Source organism: Suillus paluster (assembly GCF_016628075.1).
Source record: "Suillus paluster strain FC165 chromosome Unknown EDB91scaffold_52, whole genome shotgun sequence".
NCBI lineage: Eukaryota > Fungi > Basidiomycota > Agaricomycetes > Boletales > Suillaceae > Suillus > Suillus paluster.
The window spans coordinates 77,833-94,946 of record NW_024537612.1 but is presented as its reverse complement, the minus strand read 5'-3'; the positions used below and the strand labels follow the sequence as shown (position 1 = coordinate 94,946).

General features: G+C 49.7%; 4 protein-coding genes across 4 annotated transcripts; all 4 read left to right on the top strand.

The window, feature by feature from the left end:
* Positions 1 to 1,506: 1,506 nt before the first annotated feature.
* EDB91DRAFT_1148321 (Sodium/calcium exchanger protein-domain-containing protein) lies at positions 1,507 to 4,532 on the top strand. Its single transcript, XM_041319329.1, has 5 exons — positions 1,507 to 2,354; positions 2,401 to 3,378; positions 3,432 to 3,622; positions 3,708 to 3,809; positions 3,862 to 4,532. The coding sequence occupies exons 1-5, from the start codon at positions 1,541 to 1,543 to the stop codon at positions 4,156 to 4,158; spliced, it is 2,382 nt and encodes a 793-aa protein (XP_041174388.1). The 5' UTR covers positions 1,507 to 1,540; the 3' UTR covers positions 4,159 to 4,532.
* A 3,003-nt stretch (positions 4,533 to 7,535) lies between these two features.
* Positions 7,536 to 8,094, top strand: EDB91DRAFT_1148305 (uncharacterized protein). The gene is made up of 2 exons (XM_041319328.1): positions 7,536 to 7,773; positions 7,826 to 8,094. The coding sequence occupies exon 1, from the start codon at positions 7,544 to 7,546 to the stop codon at positions 7,757 to 7,759; it is 216 nt and encodes a 71-aa protein (XP_041174387.1). The 5' UTR covers positions 7,536 to 7,543; the 3' UTR covers positions 7,760 to 7,773; positions 7,826 to 8,094.
* Positions 8,095 to 8,620: 526 nt separating this feature from the next.
* Positions 8,621 to 11,554, top strand: EDB91DRAFT_1057391 (phosphofructokinase domain-containing protein; the record flags this gene model as incomplete). The annotated part of the gene is made up of 10 exons (XM_041314072.1): positions 8,621 to 8,706; positions 8,787 to 9,057; positions 9,112 to 9,539; positions 9,586 to 9,679; positions 9,730 to 9,918; positions 9,971 to 10,237; positions 10,288 to 10,310; positions 10,361 to 10,901; positions 10,960 to 11,090; positions 11,152 to 11,554. 10 exons carry the CDS (start codon positions 8,621 to 8,623, stop codon positions 11,552 to 11,554), a joined length of 2,433 nt encoding a protein of 810 aa, XP_041174386.1.
* A 593-nt stretch (positions 11,555 to 12,147) lies between these two features.
* EDB91DRAFT_1148298 (uncharacterized protein) lies at positions 12,148 to 13,993 on the top strand. Its single transcript, XM_041319327.1, has 5 exons — positions 12,148 to 12,353; positions 12,404 to 12,468; positions 12,521 to 12,544; positions 12,592 to 13,592; positions 13,645 to 13,993. The coding sequence occupies exons 1-5, from the start codon at positions 12,287 to 12,289 to the stop codon at positions 13,667 to 13,669; spliced, it is 1,182 nt and encodes a 393-aa protein (XP_041174385.1). The 5' UTR covers positions 12,148 to 12,286; the 3' UTR covers positions 13,670 to 13,993.
* The last annotated feature ends 3,121 nt before the right edge of the window (positions 13,994 to 17,114 follow it).

Below are 17,114 nucleotides of genomic sequence, written 5' to 3'. Positions count from 1 at the left end.
ATCCTTCATTCCACACGATATGTCTTGCTGCAGCGCTTTTCGAGTAGATCTGATGTGGGATGAGATTGAGTCGCACGTCAGCGAACGATGAGTCCACTAAGTTGGTAGCACGACTCCTGAGGCCTGAAAGTTGGTGAGGGCCCAAATCAGCTGGGAATGACCAGATATTTGGGTATGAGAATGGGAGGCTTACAATTAACAAGTTGACCGATCCGTGTGGATGGAGAGGAGAGGATGCTATACCCAGATAGTTGGCATAGTACGACCCGTGACTAGTTATTGACAGTCAATTTTCGGACTCTACCTTAGCGCTGGACGATTAAGATCAGTACTAGACTACTAGTGGCGTCGACTGTGCCCTACGATGGGTCATAGATGGCCCCGACGAGTGTCTAGACTGTAACGCGCATGATGGATGTCGCTGATAGTAGGGCTTCTCTGAGTATTTTGTGCCCCCAAAACACAAGAGTGGAATAAGCTGGGGCTGTGATAGAGTCCATGATCGCGGGAAAGAAGCAACTGAAGCAAAATTGGAGTGGTACGTAAGATGTTACATGATCCGAGGACACTAAGTAATTGCTACTATCGGTTACGGTCTATTCGTGACGAGCCTCCATTTCGTGAGTCACACTTTTGGGCATGGAAACGTGATGGCTTGTCACATGGTGTAACGGTATGTCACGAAATTCACCGCGAAAAAGCGTGACTCACGAAATGACGGTCCATCACGAATAGATCGTAAGGGATAGTACTACTCCACCCCTCGCCTAGGGGTCCTCGTCAACAAGCTGATGAGTTTCGATGATCAAGAAGATTAGTCTTACAATGCGGCAGCGCTCAAGGCTGCCAACGACAAGATTGTTGCCGCTGCTCTAGAAGTTGTTGGGTTGATGAAGACTAGTCGCTAATCATCTGACCGGTACTGGATTAGTGACTGTGAGGGGGGAAACCACGCAGCTGAAGAGAAGCATGCAGCAGAGGGATTGCTTGCCGCTGTGTCATCACGGATGGCATATAGGTGCTCGACATCCAAAATATGATTTTGGCTGTCCACAGTCACTTTCCGCGCGGCATCATTACTGAGAAAACTGGACCATCGTAAGGTTGAAGCTTTCATGATGAACAAATCAACATGAAGAGTCAACCTTCGGAGGGGCGCAGCCTGTGTGAAAAGTCTGCTGGCAATGCTCGCGTTTCACGCAGTGTGCGCTTTTCAAGTTGATGGTTACAGGCTTTGGCATGAGACCGAGTCGCACGTCAATGAGGGGTGCGCAACTCCCTAGTAAAGTCCAGATCATTAATTGGGGGATGGAGTAGGCTTCCAGACGATGCCATAGATAGTTGGGGGTAGGTAACTCGTGACTATCTTACACGTCAAGTATGCCCCGTGATTGGATCTAGAGTGTACCGCGTGTCGCTGATAGTAAGCCCCCAAAGTTGGATCGAAGTTGTACGTAAGAGGATATAAGAGCATGAGGATAGAGTGCGTCAGCATGTCATTCCCGAGTGTCCTACAGACTGCTACTAGTATCTTTCTACCATGTCTAACGCGGCAGCCAAGCTCGTTTTCGTTGCATGTCTTGTTATCAATGCACTTTTATGGTCTCAGAGTCGATATGGGCACCACAAGTCTACTCTAGTTTCCCTATGGAAGCGGGAGTTAACAGAGAAGAGCTGTTCACCTCTAGCATATGAACTTTCATCGCAATGCGCACACGTTCTAGAGTCATGTCCATTACCTTCGACGTTCCTCAGTATTCCCTACTTATCCCACTACTTCTGCGCCCCAGCACAACTCCGACCTCTCATCTTCGCCGGATTACTCCTCTGGCTGCTCTTTCTATTCAGCACACTAGGAATATCTGCATCTGACTTCTTCACTCCAAACTTGGCAACAATCGCAACATTCCTAGGTCTCGATGAAAATGTCGCCGGTGTCACCTTCCTCGCTTTCGGTAATGCCTCCCCGGACGTGTTCAGCACTTTCTCTGCAATGCGGGCAGACTCGGGCAGTCTTGCAATTGGAGAACTACTTGGAGCAGCTTCATTCATAGTAAGCGTCGTCGCAGGCAGCATGTGCATCATAAAGCCATTCAGGGTCGAACGCACACCCTTCCTCAGGGATGTCGGCTTCTTTACCCTCTCCGTCGTCGTCCTCCTCGTCATACTCCAAGATGGCCTTATTAGAGCAGCGGAGTGCGCATTCTTGGTCGCAATGTACGTGTGCTATGCAGTAGTCGTCGTGGTCGGAAGCTGGTGGGAACGGCGGCGCGAACGAAGGGAAAGGCTAGAAGCTCTCATCCGAGCAGAATACGGCGAAGATGAGACCGTAGTGGAACCATATCATGACCTAGGTGCGTGTTCGTCCTTCTACAATTATTCATCCCTCATTATACACAGTCACTCCCGCTGACACCCTCACCGTGCCCCTCTCCCCACCAACCCGAAGTCGCGCAGCATCATGCCCCCAGCCCCCACGACTTTCACTCGCAACTCCTGCATTCCCTCGCCCCTTATCATCCTCTTTCCACGCACTGTCCCCTGGTGGGGCCCGTACTCCCTCGCCCCTCACCTCACCTCACCTCTCACAGATGCCATCCTTCTCCCTGGTCGGAGCCCTCGAGTTCAGACAGGTGGTCGCAAGCCTACAAGCACACGCCGCTTCGAGCAGCTTATCTATCTTCGAGAGCCCTATCACCCCTTACGCCGGTGGCCGCTACCACCTACACGGGAGCCATGCAAGCCGCACTCCATCGAGCGAGGTAGATCCTTGGGACTCGACATTAGGTGTCCCTCTCGACGAACGTAGCCCAAGACTACTCGTGAATGATATGATCCCAGAGGGCCACGAACCATCCCCCTCACCGTCTACAACCGACGTGCAGGCACACGCCTCTACCTCAATCTCACCCATCCCTTCCATCTCGCATACACCTGCGTCTCCAACTGATGCTGCGTCCACGACGACTACGGAGGTGGAGCCGTATGTCCCGCCCTCGAAACTCCAGCGTGTATGCCGAGTCGTCAAAAAGACCTATTATATCCTCTTCCCTGCGCTGCATCACTTTAAAGAGAAGAATATCCTAGGGAAAATAGCCAGTCTGCTTGCAGCGCCTGCTGTGATGGCGCTCACCCTGACATTACCAGTCGTCGTCGTCCCGTACGACTCCAATGGATCCGCATCAGAAAAACACAAACGCCATCACCATAGTGCTGGCGAGGATGGCCGCTTGGTGGAGTTCGAGGAAGACGGCATCGAACGTGCCTTGATCGCGGAGGAGGTGATGCAGCCGGACCTGCACGAGATTGAGTTCAATAAATGGTTGATGGCTGCTCAATGCGTGTTAGGCCCTTTGTTTTGTCTAGGAGTGTTATTCCGTGTGTGCTTTCCCACTTTTTGACTTGGCTGCTAATCATCGGTCTGTTTTTAGACGACGCGAATCACCTTCCATTCCTCGTGTTAGGGACGGCTGTGTGCGGAATTGCAGTTGCTGCGCTTGTACTCGTGTTTGCGGATGGTAGAAGTCACCCTACTGCGCGTATGGCGCGGTGTAGTATGGGCTTCTTGGTTGCTATCGCATGGATCATGGCAATCGCCGATGAGGCTGTTAATGTATTACAGGTCCGTTCTGTACTTTTGAATCCGGATCTTGCTAATGTCGTCTATACCCTCGTCTCTTCACATATTCACACGAATGTCTACACAGACATTCGGTTTTATTTTTGGACTCTCAGATGCCATAATCGGCCTCACCATCTTCGCAGTAGGCAACTCCCTCGCAGATCTCGTAGCAAACATGAGCGTAGCTGTAAGTCCCCATCTATCCCTTCCCCACCCCACCTCATCCCCCTCCCCCTTAGGTATTCGCCCCGATCATGGGTTTCTCCGCCTGCTTCGGCGGTCCCATGATGAACATCCTCCTCGGCGTCGGTATCTCCGGCAGCTACGTCATCTCCCAGTCCTCTGGTCAACCCTATGAGCTCCATTTCTCCCCTACGCTTATGAGCAGTACATTCGGCTTGCTCTCGCTGTTGATTGTAACGCTCGTGATGGTACCGATGAATGGGTATGTGTTGAGTAGGTCTTGGGGGATATTTTTAGTCGGGGCGTATTTTGTGGTTATGGGTGTTAATTTGTGGGTGGAGTTGAGGTGGTAGGTGGGTGGTGGGGGTGATGGTGCAGATGGTGAGATGTATCGATATATACGCTTGGCATTTTAAGGCTGACGGATGGTGCTTGGCATTTGGGACTTGGCATTGGATGTTATCATGTTTTAACTGTTATACCTGCATCTGATGTTGCAGTGCACTGCTTGGATAGATGCTACTTCACTCTGCATCGTGTATGCATACATTCGATTGATGATCAATGATCATTTCCTCCTCCTGCTGTATTCGGGAGGTTTGTATTTGTACGCTTCGTATCATCCGACGGCTTCTGCTGCTTCATCGTTGTATTCATGTGGCGTGGCAAGACGGCGTAATTGCCTCATATTTATAAGTCCTTGCCTTATTTACGCTCGTTTGGAATAGGTCAGCCCCTAGATGATCTCGAGCCTTGACTAGGACTTTCCACCTTCATCACGATAATAGGTGCGTGGAACGTTCGTGTCTTTGCGTCATGGCCACCGTGTGAGGAGCTAATAGGTGAGCCGCTCAGTTACTCCCGGAGCTAAATGTCGAATACCCCAGGTCTCTACCAGCATGGACGCGTGACCGTCGCTACCTTCTATACCTGGCTTGATCAAGTCCTTGTGGTTTCCGCTCCTACGGTCCTAAAATGACACCTGCACACCGCATGTAAGCTTCGTTCAATCCGCTGCAAGCACACTTCTCTTACATCGGTTAGCACGCTTCTCTGAAATCGATTCCCTTAATTTAAAGGTTCTGAACTTTACAACTCGAGTCCGTGCTCGAGATATGCGATGTCGTATAACAGGAGAGCAGGTACAACCAGGACTTCGAGCTGGATATGACTTTACTTCTTTTAATGCGGTTCGTATTTTTTTTTCCCTTTGAGTGAGAATGACGAGGTTTGCATTGTGCTTGAATTTTTGAAATGTTTAACTGGTACGACAGGTATATCACGGATCCTAATCTTGCCAACCCCTGACAAGATCAATTCGGTTCAGCAGAGGTTCCTAGTTAGAAGCGACTGGCATGATGCGTGATCCATCCAAGTCCGAGTAACTCTCTACCGACCCCTGATGCGCAGGACGAATACAGAATGACAGACTTCCGTCGACGAGATGGCACATCCTCAGTAGATTGCAAGAACCTCTTCATCAATTCTAACCTCCCAGCGCACTTCTGCCCCTTTCCTCTGTTATTAAGAGGTCATTTCAGGCAGCGCGTACTCGCTAATCTCAAAGCCTTGATGCTGCCAAGGGATTCCGAGTCTGACTCTGACTCTGAACCTCGGTCATTTGACGCGGGAATAGACATGGAGGCTGGAGGGGGTTTGAATCTGAGTAAAGGGTGGTGGACTACGCCTCATGGACATGCGCAATTGGATGCGCAGCTTCATGCGAGTTTGAATCCTAGGTAGGTTGAGTTGCAGCGAGAGGCTTGGTTTTCGAAGTTCGAAATGGAAAGTGCGGGCCCTGGGGTGATTGGTATGGGTGAGTGAGATTGCGAAAATGGAGAGGTGTTGTGGAATTGCTTATAATCTTTCTAGTCATTTACAAGATGATAGATAGACGATATCGACAATAGTCAGCTGCGAAAACATGCTGAGATATGTAACCCGTGCTGATACTCATGGAGTCGTGTTTGCGCGTTCTTTGCGATAAATAGCTTACTTAGTCAGCTAGGTTCGGGTTTCGTTTTAGCGTAGTAGGCCCAAACTATCTATATCATCACTTCCTTGCTCTGCTCGCGATACGCAGGCACATCGTCAGGCTTGAAGTACGTGGCGGCGGCGGCGGCCACAGCCGAAAGAGGTTGTTTGGATCGCAAGGTCTTGCCAAACAAACTGCTAGCCACGCGCTGTTTGGATACCTGTACCTCCTTAATCTTGCCTTGGCTCTTCTCACCAATTGATGGAAGCCTTCGACGAGAAGCGTATAACAGAGGTCAAGCTCAAGTACGGGATCGATTCATTTACCTTCACTCATTCACTCGTCTCTCTCCTCAACCTCAACCACCCAGAACCCCCCCATCTATCGGCTGCCAGTGGAACTTCTACAGAACATATTCTTGCTCGTCGTTAATGACATGCTGAACTGTCCTAGCATTTTCTCATTTGGAGAAACCACAATCTCGGCCAATTTTTCCAGCCCTCCCCTACTCTTCACTTGGGTGTGCCACCTTTGACGAGCAATGCGGCCCTCGTATTGCACATTCGACGACAGACATGTGGTCGCACATAAAATTTGAGCTTCCCTGGCGGTCCATGAAAGTATTCAAGCCATCCCTTCCATCTTTCCTCAAGTTTTGGCTCGCCCTGTCTGGCAGTCGACCTCTCACCCTACAAATCGAACGACGTCTTTCCGCTATCAATTTTACATGGGGCAATGGAACGCGGCCGCGGGGTCTCTCACAGGTAAATCGTGGAATCTCCGAGATCCTATTTGCTGAGAAGGGGCGTTGGGAAACGGTTGCTTGTGTCAGTCATATCCAATGACGGTGATATCTTCCGCACACCCCAGTTGAGAACCTTGCAGTGTAACTTGTCAGATGTCCAGAGATTCTACGCACCAAATCTCTGTCGCCTACACATCGTCGATTATTGCATTACTGTCACTCAATTCACATCTGCTCCTGCCTACAAAGATATCAACATATCCACCTCTGTGCTTCTCCTCATGTCATATGCTCCACTTCAGTTATTTCCCCTCATCTGGAGACCATCGTCGTGGATTCAATAGTGTCATGGATTGATGCCTATGCCGAGGCCTCGGTGGTAACCACACCCAAGCGATAACTGGTCACAGCCTGGTACCCTTTGCTGCTCCATATCCTCGGCAGAAAGCCCCGGCACGTCCACGATCGACATCAGCCTTATTTATGATTTTGCTCATGCCTTCCGTGACGATAGCCAGGCCTTTGCTTTGCAGCTATGAAGTTGACCGGACCTGCATGACCACAATTTCCAACAGGCCGAGTTACGGAGCGACTTTCTACCAGTTATTATAAACAGTTAATATTTAACATCTGTTTATAAGCGCTGATTTTTCAAACGTACCCTACGAAGTTCCGTCTGGTTGACCACGAATGTGGAAGACCAAAACCCACACATTGCGCAGGAGTTTTGGCATATATGAGGCGGCTGTACTACGTAGTGGACTCGATCGTCGATCCAAGGATGGTCATATTACGGAGAGTGTTGTTTGGGTCACAACCTCCGATGAACGTGCACGTATCTGACCAGCAACGCGAAGTCAAGGCCCCCCAGGAACCGGAGATTCATTCTTGCCCCACGACCCCATCGTACCATACATCTTCTCGTGAGGTTCACAGTTCTCGAGTCTGCGGAGATTATAAGCCAAAAAGCATCAACTGTTTTCGCCTAAAGTAGGGCATCCGAGCAATGCGTGCCTTTATGTTCACACTGGAAGTTTCAGCCTATAAAACACCTGCCTGCTACTATGGCTTTGCCTCATTCCCTCCCAGAAACTCAATCATGTTTACTTCCCGCTCCATCATGTTTGCGCTCCTCAGCTTCCTCGTTGGCACCAATGCGTGTATAGAGTGCCCAGCCACATTGATGGTCGACGGTAGTGCCATGCGCCTATCGGAAAACTGGCCAGGCGTCTAGACCACATGGTGCATGTATGTTACGCCCACGCATTTTCATTGAACAAAATAACTGATAGGCTGGCAGTTATGGATCATTAATGTACTGTATATATTACAGTGTAAGTGCTTTCTGGATATTTTGCGGCTCATTGTTCTCGCTTGACATGCTAGCGATTATATCAGGGTGACGGCAAGTTGGCAGGAGGGAATGCGTCGTGTCTGGCTACAGCACCTATGATGAAAAGCTGCGTAACATGATTTGAAGAGGTAGGGGAGACGAGACACCCAACAGGAGGAGTAATATTCGTCTGCAGACGCCTCCTTGTAGTATATATTATACAGAGGAGAATGGTGCTCGCATGCAGCTGTAACACGCGATCCCCAAGTCCGTGCCCAGCAGTCTGGAGTTGTAGAGTGCAAATTACTCTTACGGAACAGCAGTTGCAACGCCCAGTCGAAAACTCCTAGGGCGCCCATCTAAGGCTAGCGTTTTAAGTTTGAAAAGGGAGAGCACTGAGCAGGCTGTGCGTGCCAGACGCGTCTGGCGGGTCACTACACGGTACCTCAACGAACAGATAAAATCTAGGATGTTGCCGTTGCAGAAGGCTTTATGGCATGAACGTTCGATTTGAACAATCAAGATAAAACAGCTGATCCGAATGCCACCCGAAAACGTCTAAGTCGGTCCTGACACTGATCGTATCATACGATATGTACTAGCTAAATGGTGGCCCCATCAGCTTGCCGTAGCCCACACTAGCCAATACAGCCATAAGACTAGATCAGCCCACTACTAATTTCTCTATCACCGACAAATACCTTAAATACTGCCTTCATCCGCTGCGCCCACGGCCCCACGATGACCCAACCCACAGGCAAAATGAAGCTCGCAGTCCTCACGTCGGGCGGCGATAGCGCCGGCATGAATGCTGTCGTCCGTGCCATCGTCAAGATCGGCATCTTGAGGTGTGTTTTAAATAGTTGGAGGTCGTGCTAATTCTTACGTCTGCATCGTATTCAACTTCCATCATCATCTATGTGAACAGAGGCTGCGAAACATGGATCGTACGGGAGGGATATGAGGGACTTGTCAGGGGCAACACGCAGGCGCATACGGCTCACATAGATCTTCCAGCTGATGCTTCTGCACAAACATGTGCCCATAGAGGAGTACCCACCAATCTTATGCAGAACCTCCGATTTGGAGATGGTGACCTTCTACGAGATGGAACGGGCGATCACCACCATGGTCGCACGTTGAAAGGTCGTTATATCGTTCGCGTGGGGTGGGATGATGTCAGAGGTTGGTTTGCTGAGGTGCGTGTGTGTATGTTCCTCCATAGGGCATGTGTGCTGATTGTTACTCTGCAGGGTGGTACTCTCATCGGAACAGCTCGCTCCGCAGTCTTTCGTACGCCCGAAGGTCGTCTATCCGCTGCTCATAACCTCATTAAAGAGGGAATCGACGCTCTTGCCGTCTGTGGAGGTGACGGTTCCCTAACCGGTGCCGACCTATTTCGGTCCGAATGGCCTTCCCTCGTAGCACAGCTACTCGCTCAGGGTAAGATCACAGAAGAGCAGGCAGAGAAGCACGGACATCTCAGGATCGTTGGACTTGTTGGCTCGATTGACAATGATATGAGCATGACAGATCTGACTATCGGTGCACCGACGGCGTTACATCGTATTTGCGAAGCTATCGATAATATCAATTCAACCGCTGCAAGTCATTCGCGTGCATTTGTGTTGGAGGTGATGGGGAGACACTGTGGTTGGCTGGCTTTGCTGGCTGGTGTCAGGTACGTCATGATTACTGCCGATTCGCAAACGCTGATAGCAGTGCAGTTCTGGAGCAGACTTCATCTTTATCCCTGAGCGCCCGCCCATAACTGCCCCTGGGGGAACCTGGGAGGATGATATGTGTGAAGCCATTCATGGCGTAAGCTAAATCCTTTTGATTTTTGTTACTGTTTTGAACCTCCTTTACAGCACAGAGAAGCTGGCAAGCGCAAGACAATCGTCATTGTTGCCGAAGGTGCGCTCGATGCGGATCTACAGCCTATCCGCGCGGAATACGTCAAAGAAGTCCTCACTGAGCGTCTTGGGCTCGACACGCGTGTCACAACTCTTGGACACACCCAGCGTGGTGGGAGGCCTTGCGCTTTCGATCGAATTTTGGTAGGTCTTCGTCTCTCGTTCATTGGGTATTGTTCATTGAAGCTCGATTCAGCCGACATTACAAGGCAAGGAGGCCGTCAGTGCGCTCTTGGAGGCTACGCCCGACACTCCTTCGTACATGATTGGCGTAAGGGAGAATAAAATAACTCGTGTGCCACTCATGGAGGCGGTAGCGATGACTCGTGCGGTAGCTGAAGCCATCGCCGCGAAGGACTTTGCAAAGGCAATTTCCATGCGTGACCCCGAGTTTCTCCAGAGCTTGGAGGGTTTCTTTGCTACTTCGACGCTTTTCAAAGAGAAGCAACTGCCCCATCACAGTGTAAGTTTATCATATCACATCAAGGTTAGTCTGATATCTTTTTCGCACAGAGAATGCGTGTTGCAATGTTGCAGTACGTCTTTCTACGCGATATCTTATGAAATGTTATCTCACTCTACGCAGCATGGGTGCCCCAGCTGGCGGCATGAATGCGGCTACCCGAGCTGCAGTACGTTACTGCATCAAGCAAGGTCACCGCCCACTTGCAGTCCACAACGGCTTCCGCGGTCTGCTCGACGACAACATCCACGAGCTCTCCTGGCTCGGTGTCGATGCTTGGACTTCCCGCGGCGGTTCTGAGCTCGGCACAAACCGTACCCTCCCAGACGTCGACCTTGGCGCAGTAGCTGCACGCTTCCAGGAGCACAACTTCCACGCACTGATGATAATCGGTGGATTCGAGGCGTTCAACGCGCTACTGATCCTTGAGAACGGGAGGAAGCATTACCCTGCGTTCCACATCCCAATGGTTCATCTCCCAGCTACGATCTCAAACAACGTGCCGATGACGGAGTTCAGCTTGGGCAGCGATACGAGTTTGAATGCGCTTGTTGATGCGTGCGACTCGATCAAACAGAGCGCGAGCGCAAGTAGGAATCGGGTGTTCGTCGTCGAGACGCAAGGTGGCAAGTGTGGGTACCTTGCGACCATGGGCGCGTTGGCGGTGAGTGATTTGATGTTGAAGTCCGTGGAATGTGGGTCTGATGGGCGTGACTACTCAGACTGGTGCCAGCATCGTCTACACTCCAGAGGATGGCATGAACCTTGACACGCTTCGCCAGGACGTCAAATTCCTGAAGATCCGTTATGGTTTAGATGCCAAGGGCAAAAGTGAAGGTCGTCTAGTTATTCGGTCAGTTTTATTTCTCAACTCACACACTGAACTTGCTGAGATGATTCACACCATCCGACAGCAACGAATGCGCATCGACGGTCTACACCACTGATGTGGTCATGAAGATATTCAAGGAAGAAGGCGGTAACCTCTTCGATTCGCGTTCGGCATCCCTCGGGCATACTCTGCAGGGTGGGATCCCATCACCCATAGATCGTGCACGTGCTGCGCGTCTCTCGCTGCGATGTATGGCATTCCTCGAGGAACATCACGATGCCCTACAGAAACAAGTTGGCAAAGAGAAGCAGGCGCCACCTGAAAGTGCAGCAGTGATTACGATACAAAAGTCTGCTCTGAAATGGGTGCCGGTCCAGGATATGGTGCAGCATGCAGATATGAAGAATCGCAGAGGAAAGACAGCTCCATGGGCGGGGATCAAGGACCTTGTTGAGGCGCTTGTTGGAAGGCCTGACCTGTTGTGAGTTGACGAAAACAAAGGAGTGTCGTATGTGCTATGTGGATGGATATTTCGCTTTCTGGTGTTATCGATAGACTGTTACCAGTTACATTGTTGTAGGGTACGAGCAGAATGATATCAATTGTATACCTCTAGTGACGCGCCGGGCCTGGCTCAAAAATTGAAAGCTCTAGCCGGGGCCTACCTAGGACCTTGAAGCCCTTAGCAGGCGGGCCAGGCCCGGACGTCACTAGAATACCTCGAATTTCGCTGGTACCATTCACCCTCGCAAGGAGGCCAAAGCGACATGGTTCCGTTCTTTGATCAGTGCGTCATACTGGGTAAGAAACAGGGAGGTAATGTATGTCTGTCTCCCATCCCGACTACATACTGACTACACCGGCGCACAGGAATCTGTCGTATGGAACTTGGACATGCTGGAAGGATCGTCGCTTTCCTCTCTGCGCACGCAAGGTTCCATACGACAAGAGACGCTAGTGGTAACAATGTGGACCAGTGGGTGGTCCACGGTGGAACGACCACACGTGGACAAGAGCAGCGGAGTTCTAAGTATAGTGTATTTACACAGCCACCAGGTAAGTGTTTATTTTTCACACGGGGGACGCGTTTTGAACGTGACCATTGCACGTTTTATATTGAAGGCTTTGCTGGTTCTGGTTCTACATTTTCCCAAGTCTGTTTAAGACTTGACTTGTAACTCTTTTTCTACACTTGTCTATATACTTGAACCTATAACATGTCTACAACAATGACACCACGACCTGACCTTCCATTCAAGAACCAGAACCCCCATATCTCTTCTCGTAAGTCATTTTCTTTTCAAAACATGAGAAATACCCTAACCATAGTCTAGTCGACCTCTCTAAATTGCCTCCTGTCAAGTATCAGTCGCTTGATCGTGATGGACATGAGGTTTTGGTACGTTTCTATATTCTCTCACCCTTATCATTCACCTGACACCTCCTAATAGGTGGGGCGCATGAAGATTCCTACTGTATGTTCCATCAACTCCAATTTGATTATCTCTAATCATTCCCCTAGCCCGGCGGTCATGCTTTCATCCTCAGACGCTTCGATACCGGTGCCATCAGTCTCACTACTATGTTCCGGGCCGCATTTCCTACTGCTTCTGAAGCTGATGAACGTCGTGAAACAGTCTGGGTAAAGGATACCTACGATCTTGCAGGAAACAACGGTTCCACCAAGGAACCTTCCATCGTTCGTCTTGCAGGAACATGGGTCAGCCCTGACATCGCTCTTCGTCCCGAATTCGCACAAACATATGGTTTGGGCGGTGTCATCCCTCATGTCGCCAAGGCCACACCCGACCCCAGCGCAGCCTACCGCCGCTCTTCCACGAAAACGACGCCAAAAGCGGTGCCCAGATCCTCTCCTGCTGCCACTAGCAATCTCCCAACTCCTGCCCCTTCAATCACACTTCCGACCCCCAAACGCAGGAGGGAAGCTTCCCCCGTACCGGCTGCAAATCCTCCGCCTTCTAGCTTGCCCCCTCCACGCCGATCAGCTCGGACCAAGAGTCCGGCACCTGTCCCAGTCTCTCTTTCGGCTAAATCGCCTACCAAATCGCCTGTCAAAGCCCCCCGATCGCCAGCGCCTCGCTCGCCCGCACGTCGGTCACCCGCACCTATCTCGCCGGCAAAATCTATCAAACCTGCATCTGCCCGGGCCGTGCGAATCATCGAGGTGACTACTCCAGGGGGATCTGACGAGACTGTCGTGGAAGAAGAAGCGGAAACAATCGAAATTGCGCGCCTGAATATGTCCCAGGACATAGCTGAGCAGAAGGAATTGATCGAGCGGTTGAAAGCGGAGCGGGATGGTCCGATGATGGAGACCGACTCATTAAAGCGCACGAGGGATGATGCAGCTGAGAGGACAGAGTTGAGGTTTCAGTTTAAGGAACCAGAAATGCAGGAAAGGCAAATCGCAACAAACAAGCGGGTTGGAAGGTTCCATCTGGAGCCGAGGCAAAAATCATTTGCATGGGGTGTCGCGGCATTCGCGATTGGAATGAGTGCAGTGTGAGTATTCATTCATCTGGCATGTGATATTTGTTGGCTGACGACCATACAGATCATTCCTTCCCAACTTATTCTGAACACGCTTTCAGCTAGTCGTATCTGTTTTCCTTATTATCCAACGCTCTCGTTTCCGTTCTTTTCTGGTGCCAATTACACCTGTACGTCTGCTCTCTGCGACACATTTTGTTCCCTTCGATGGATCTTCTAGTCCATTATTCACTTTCCCGAATCCCGTAACGTTTTCCGGTTTACTTCGTAGGTAGATCGTTTCTATTGCTAAACGTTGAGTAGTATTGTAATGCTTGTGATATTGGCACATGCAACTGTACGTGATGACTGCTGCACTAGTGTTCGCAGAAGCGAAATAAACCTTGAAATGCATCATGGATCGTGTTGTCACCTCCGTCACGTAGAACCAGTCTATTTAAAAATTAAAATGCTTCAGGTAATTAGTAAGCACAGCGGCGTTAGTGAGTTGGTTTCAAACTGACCCCACTGGGCCACAGACGTTACGACCATGTTGCTGAACATTACGGTTAGACCGAGAGTATCTCCTTCAAGATCCGCTAAATCCCTCCTTGAATGTTCCGACAACATGTTTGATGAAGTCTAAGAACTTTCAATGAGGGATTTAGCCATTTCATGTGTTCTTTAAATTCAATCGCTTCTCGCCGTCGGGGCTGGGCCACCCAGGGACTTCGAGTCATACTTCATTTGTAGTAGCCCTGGGGAATTACAACTTATGGCGATGAAGCGCAAGTGGGTACTGGCTACGATGGCTTATCGGTGAATCACACCGTCTTTTCACTGTAAGCTAATGGCTGGCATGTAACAATGCAGACGGATCTTTACTCAACCAATATATCTGAACGCAAGACCTATCTGCTTGGATTGCTCAGATCTTCGAAACTCGAGATCCACGCACGCTTTTTTGAATTATTGAAAACATATCTGGGCATCCCGTTAGGTCGTGAACCGTTTGAATCATATGTATCATGCTTAACAAGCTAATCCTCTTTTGCAGCCGTAATCATGGGTATCGATCCGAGCTCGAGCTTGTTCATATTTCTCGGTGCTATGGGCAGCTACTTAACAGTCACCTAAATTTGCCACCGTCCAGCATGATTAATGTTATTATGCTGTTGCAGAAGAGCAGAGAAGTCGTGAAAAGGTAGTATCGACAAAGATAACTAATGTTCCATTCTATTGGGTCTGGCTAGGGGAAACTATGTCCAAGTGCCACCCTCAATTCTCACGTGATCAGTCGCGAGGTGTGCCCGAGTACTTATCAGAAACAAAATATTGTTCTAGGGTCCAGAATTTCATGGCAGTGTGGAACGGAATAACCTGACATTGGTAGAAGTACTTGAGGTGTTCTAATAGGGGGTTGGGATGATGCAACTGGCTAAGGCAAGACACGACTATTTAGCAATTCTCGTGATCTAAGTACTGCCATACACCCGGCTGTATGCAGACGAACATTGCTCCTCCTGCTGGGTGCCTCGTCTCCCCCGCTCTTCACATTACGTCACGCAGTGTTTCTTCACAGGTGCTGTAGCCGGACAAGGCGGATACCCTTCTGCCAACTTGCCGTCACTCTGATATGATCGCTAGCATGTCAGCCGAAAACAATAAGCTGCAGAATATCTAGAAAACACTTACACTGTAATATACACAGAACACGCGTTGGCGCCAGCGAGGAAGCTGAGCAGCGCAAACATGATGGAGCGGGGGGTAAACATGATGGAGTTTCTGGGAGGTAATGAGGCAAAGTCATAGTAGCAGGCAGGTGTTTTATAGGCTGAAACTTCCAGGTGAACGTAAAGGCATTGTTTGGATGCCCTACTTTAGGTAAAAACAATTAAGCAAAAATGCATCATAAGCTCAGCAGACTCGAGAAGAACTGTGCACCTCATGAGAAGATGTAGCAAATACTCACAGGGAGATGTACGGAACGATGGGGTCGTGGGGCAAGAATGAATCTCCGGTTCCTAGGAGGCCTTGACTTCGCATTGCTCGTCAGATATGTGCACGTTCATCGGAGGTTGTGACCCAAACAACACTCCGTAATATGACCATCCTTGAATTGACGGTCGAGCTTACTACGACCGCCTCACAGATGCCAAAATTCCTGCGCAACGTTTGAGCTTTGGTCTTCCACAGAAGGTTCGTGGTCAACCAGATGGAACTTCGTAGGGTACGGTTGAAAAGTCAGCGTTTACAAACAGGTGTTAGAATTAGCTGTTTATAACACTGGTAGAAAGTCGTTCATAATCTAGCCTGTCGGAAATTGTGAAAAATTATGGTCATGCAGGGCCGTTTCCGCTGTCGCCGGACAACTTCACAGCTGCAAAGTAGAAGCCTGGCTACCGTCACGGAAGCCATGAGCAGGATCATAGATAAGTCTGATGTCGATCGTGGACATGCCGGGGCTTTCTGCCGAGGATATGGAGCGGCAAAGGGTACCAGGCTGTGACTGGCTTTCGCTTGGGTGTGGTTACCAAGACCTTGACATAGGCGGGATGACGTAGATCATCCAGGAGGGTTGAATTAGAGCGCCAAAGCAGGCTGATTGCGAGAAGCTTGCGAGAAGAAAAACGTTGAGAGCACGAAATCCGTAGAAAAACACTTGCCTGGTTACTGTATGAAGGCGAGTGGGGAGATTGGACTGGCTTTCAGGAAACATTCAGCGATGTGCCATCAGATGTACCAGGTTTTGAGAGTTGCTCCAGTGTCCTTAGTGTCCTGATTGCGTCATATCGCAAACAGCGCAGGGCATCCCTTTGCACAGGGTGTAGCTCAGCATTTACAAGGTCCATGCTTTGCGAACAGCCCAGAGGGGTGGTGTTGACCGTATCATACTGACGGACGGATGACTGACCCGATGACCCGACAAGCTTGACTTCCACCTTCGATCGGGCAGGTTTCCAAAGCGATGCGAGGGACTGTAGTGTGATACTCAGGTTTATGAGGAGCGATTCTGTCCAACATAGCAGAAACTGCAACTTTCGAGCTGCTGTCCATGCACTTTCATCCATAATCCTCACGATCGTCGAGGTCTGCACCCAGAATAATATACTCGGTAAACGATCGGTCGAAGCAGTCGCTGGGGCTAATATGAACATCAGTAGGAAGTTCGCGGTGGAGTTAAAGCAGTCGTACGCCACGGTTGTCTCTAGCCATATGATTGAATAGTATGATAATCAAGCTGCAGGCTGATGATCATTTATGTAACACCGTAGACGATAGAAAATTATGGAACATCGACTCACATGCCGTGAGCCACCGATATTCCCATATTTTGTACGCCGAAATGCTCTTTCCTATACATGACGTTATAAAACAATATAAAGCAATATAAAGTGATGTAGAGCAATATCTGAGTCTGAACTGAGCGTGAATTGGCGTGATTACATTGCTTTAGATTGCTATATATTACTTTGTATCGTAATTTACAGGAAAGAAGCATTGGGCTTGGAAAATACTACAAAATCTACTAATATCTGAGTCTCACCGGTTTAC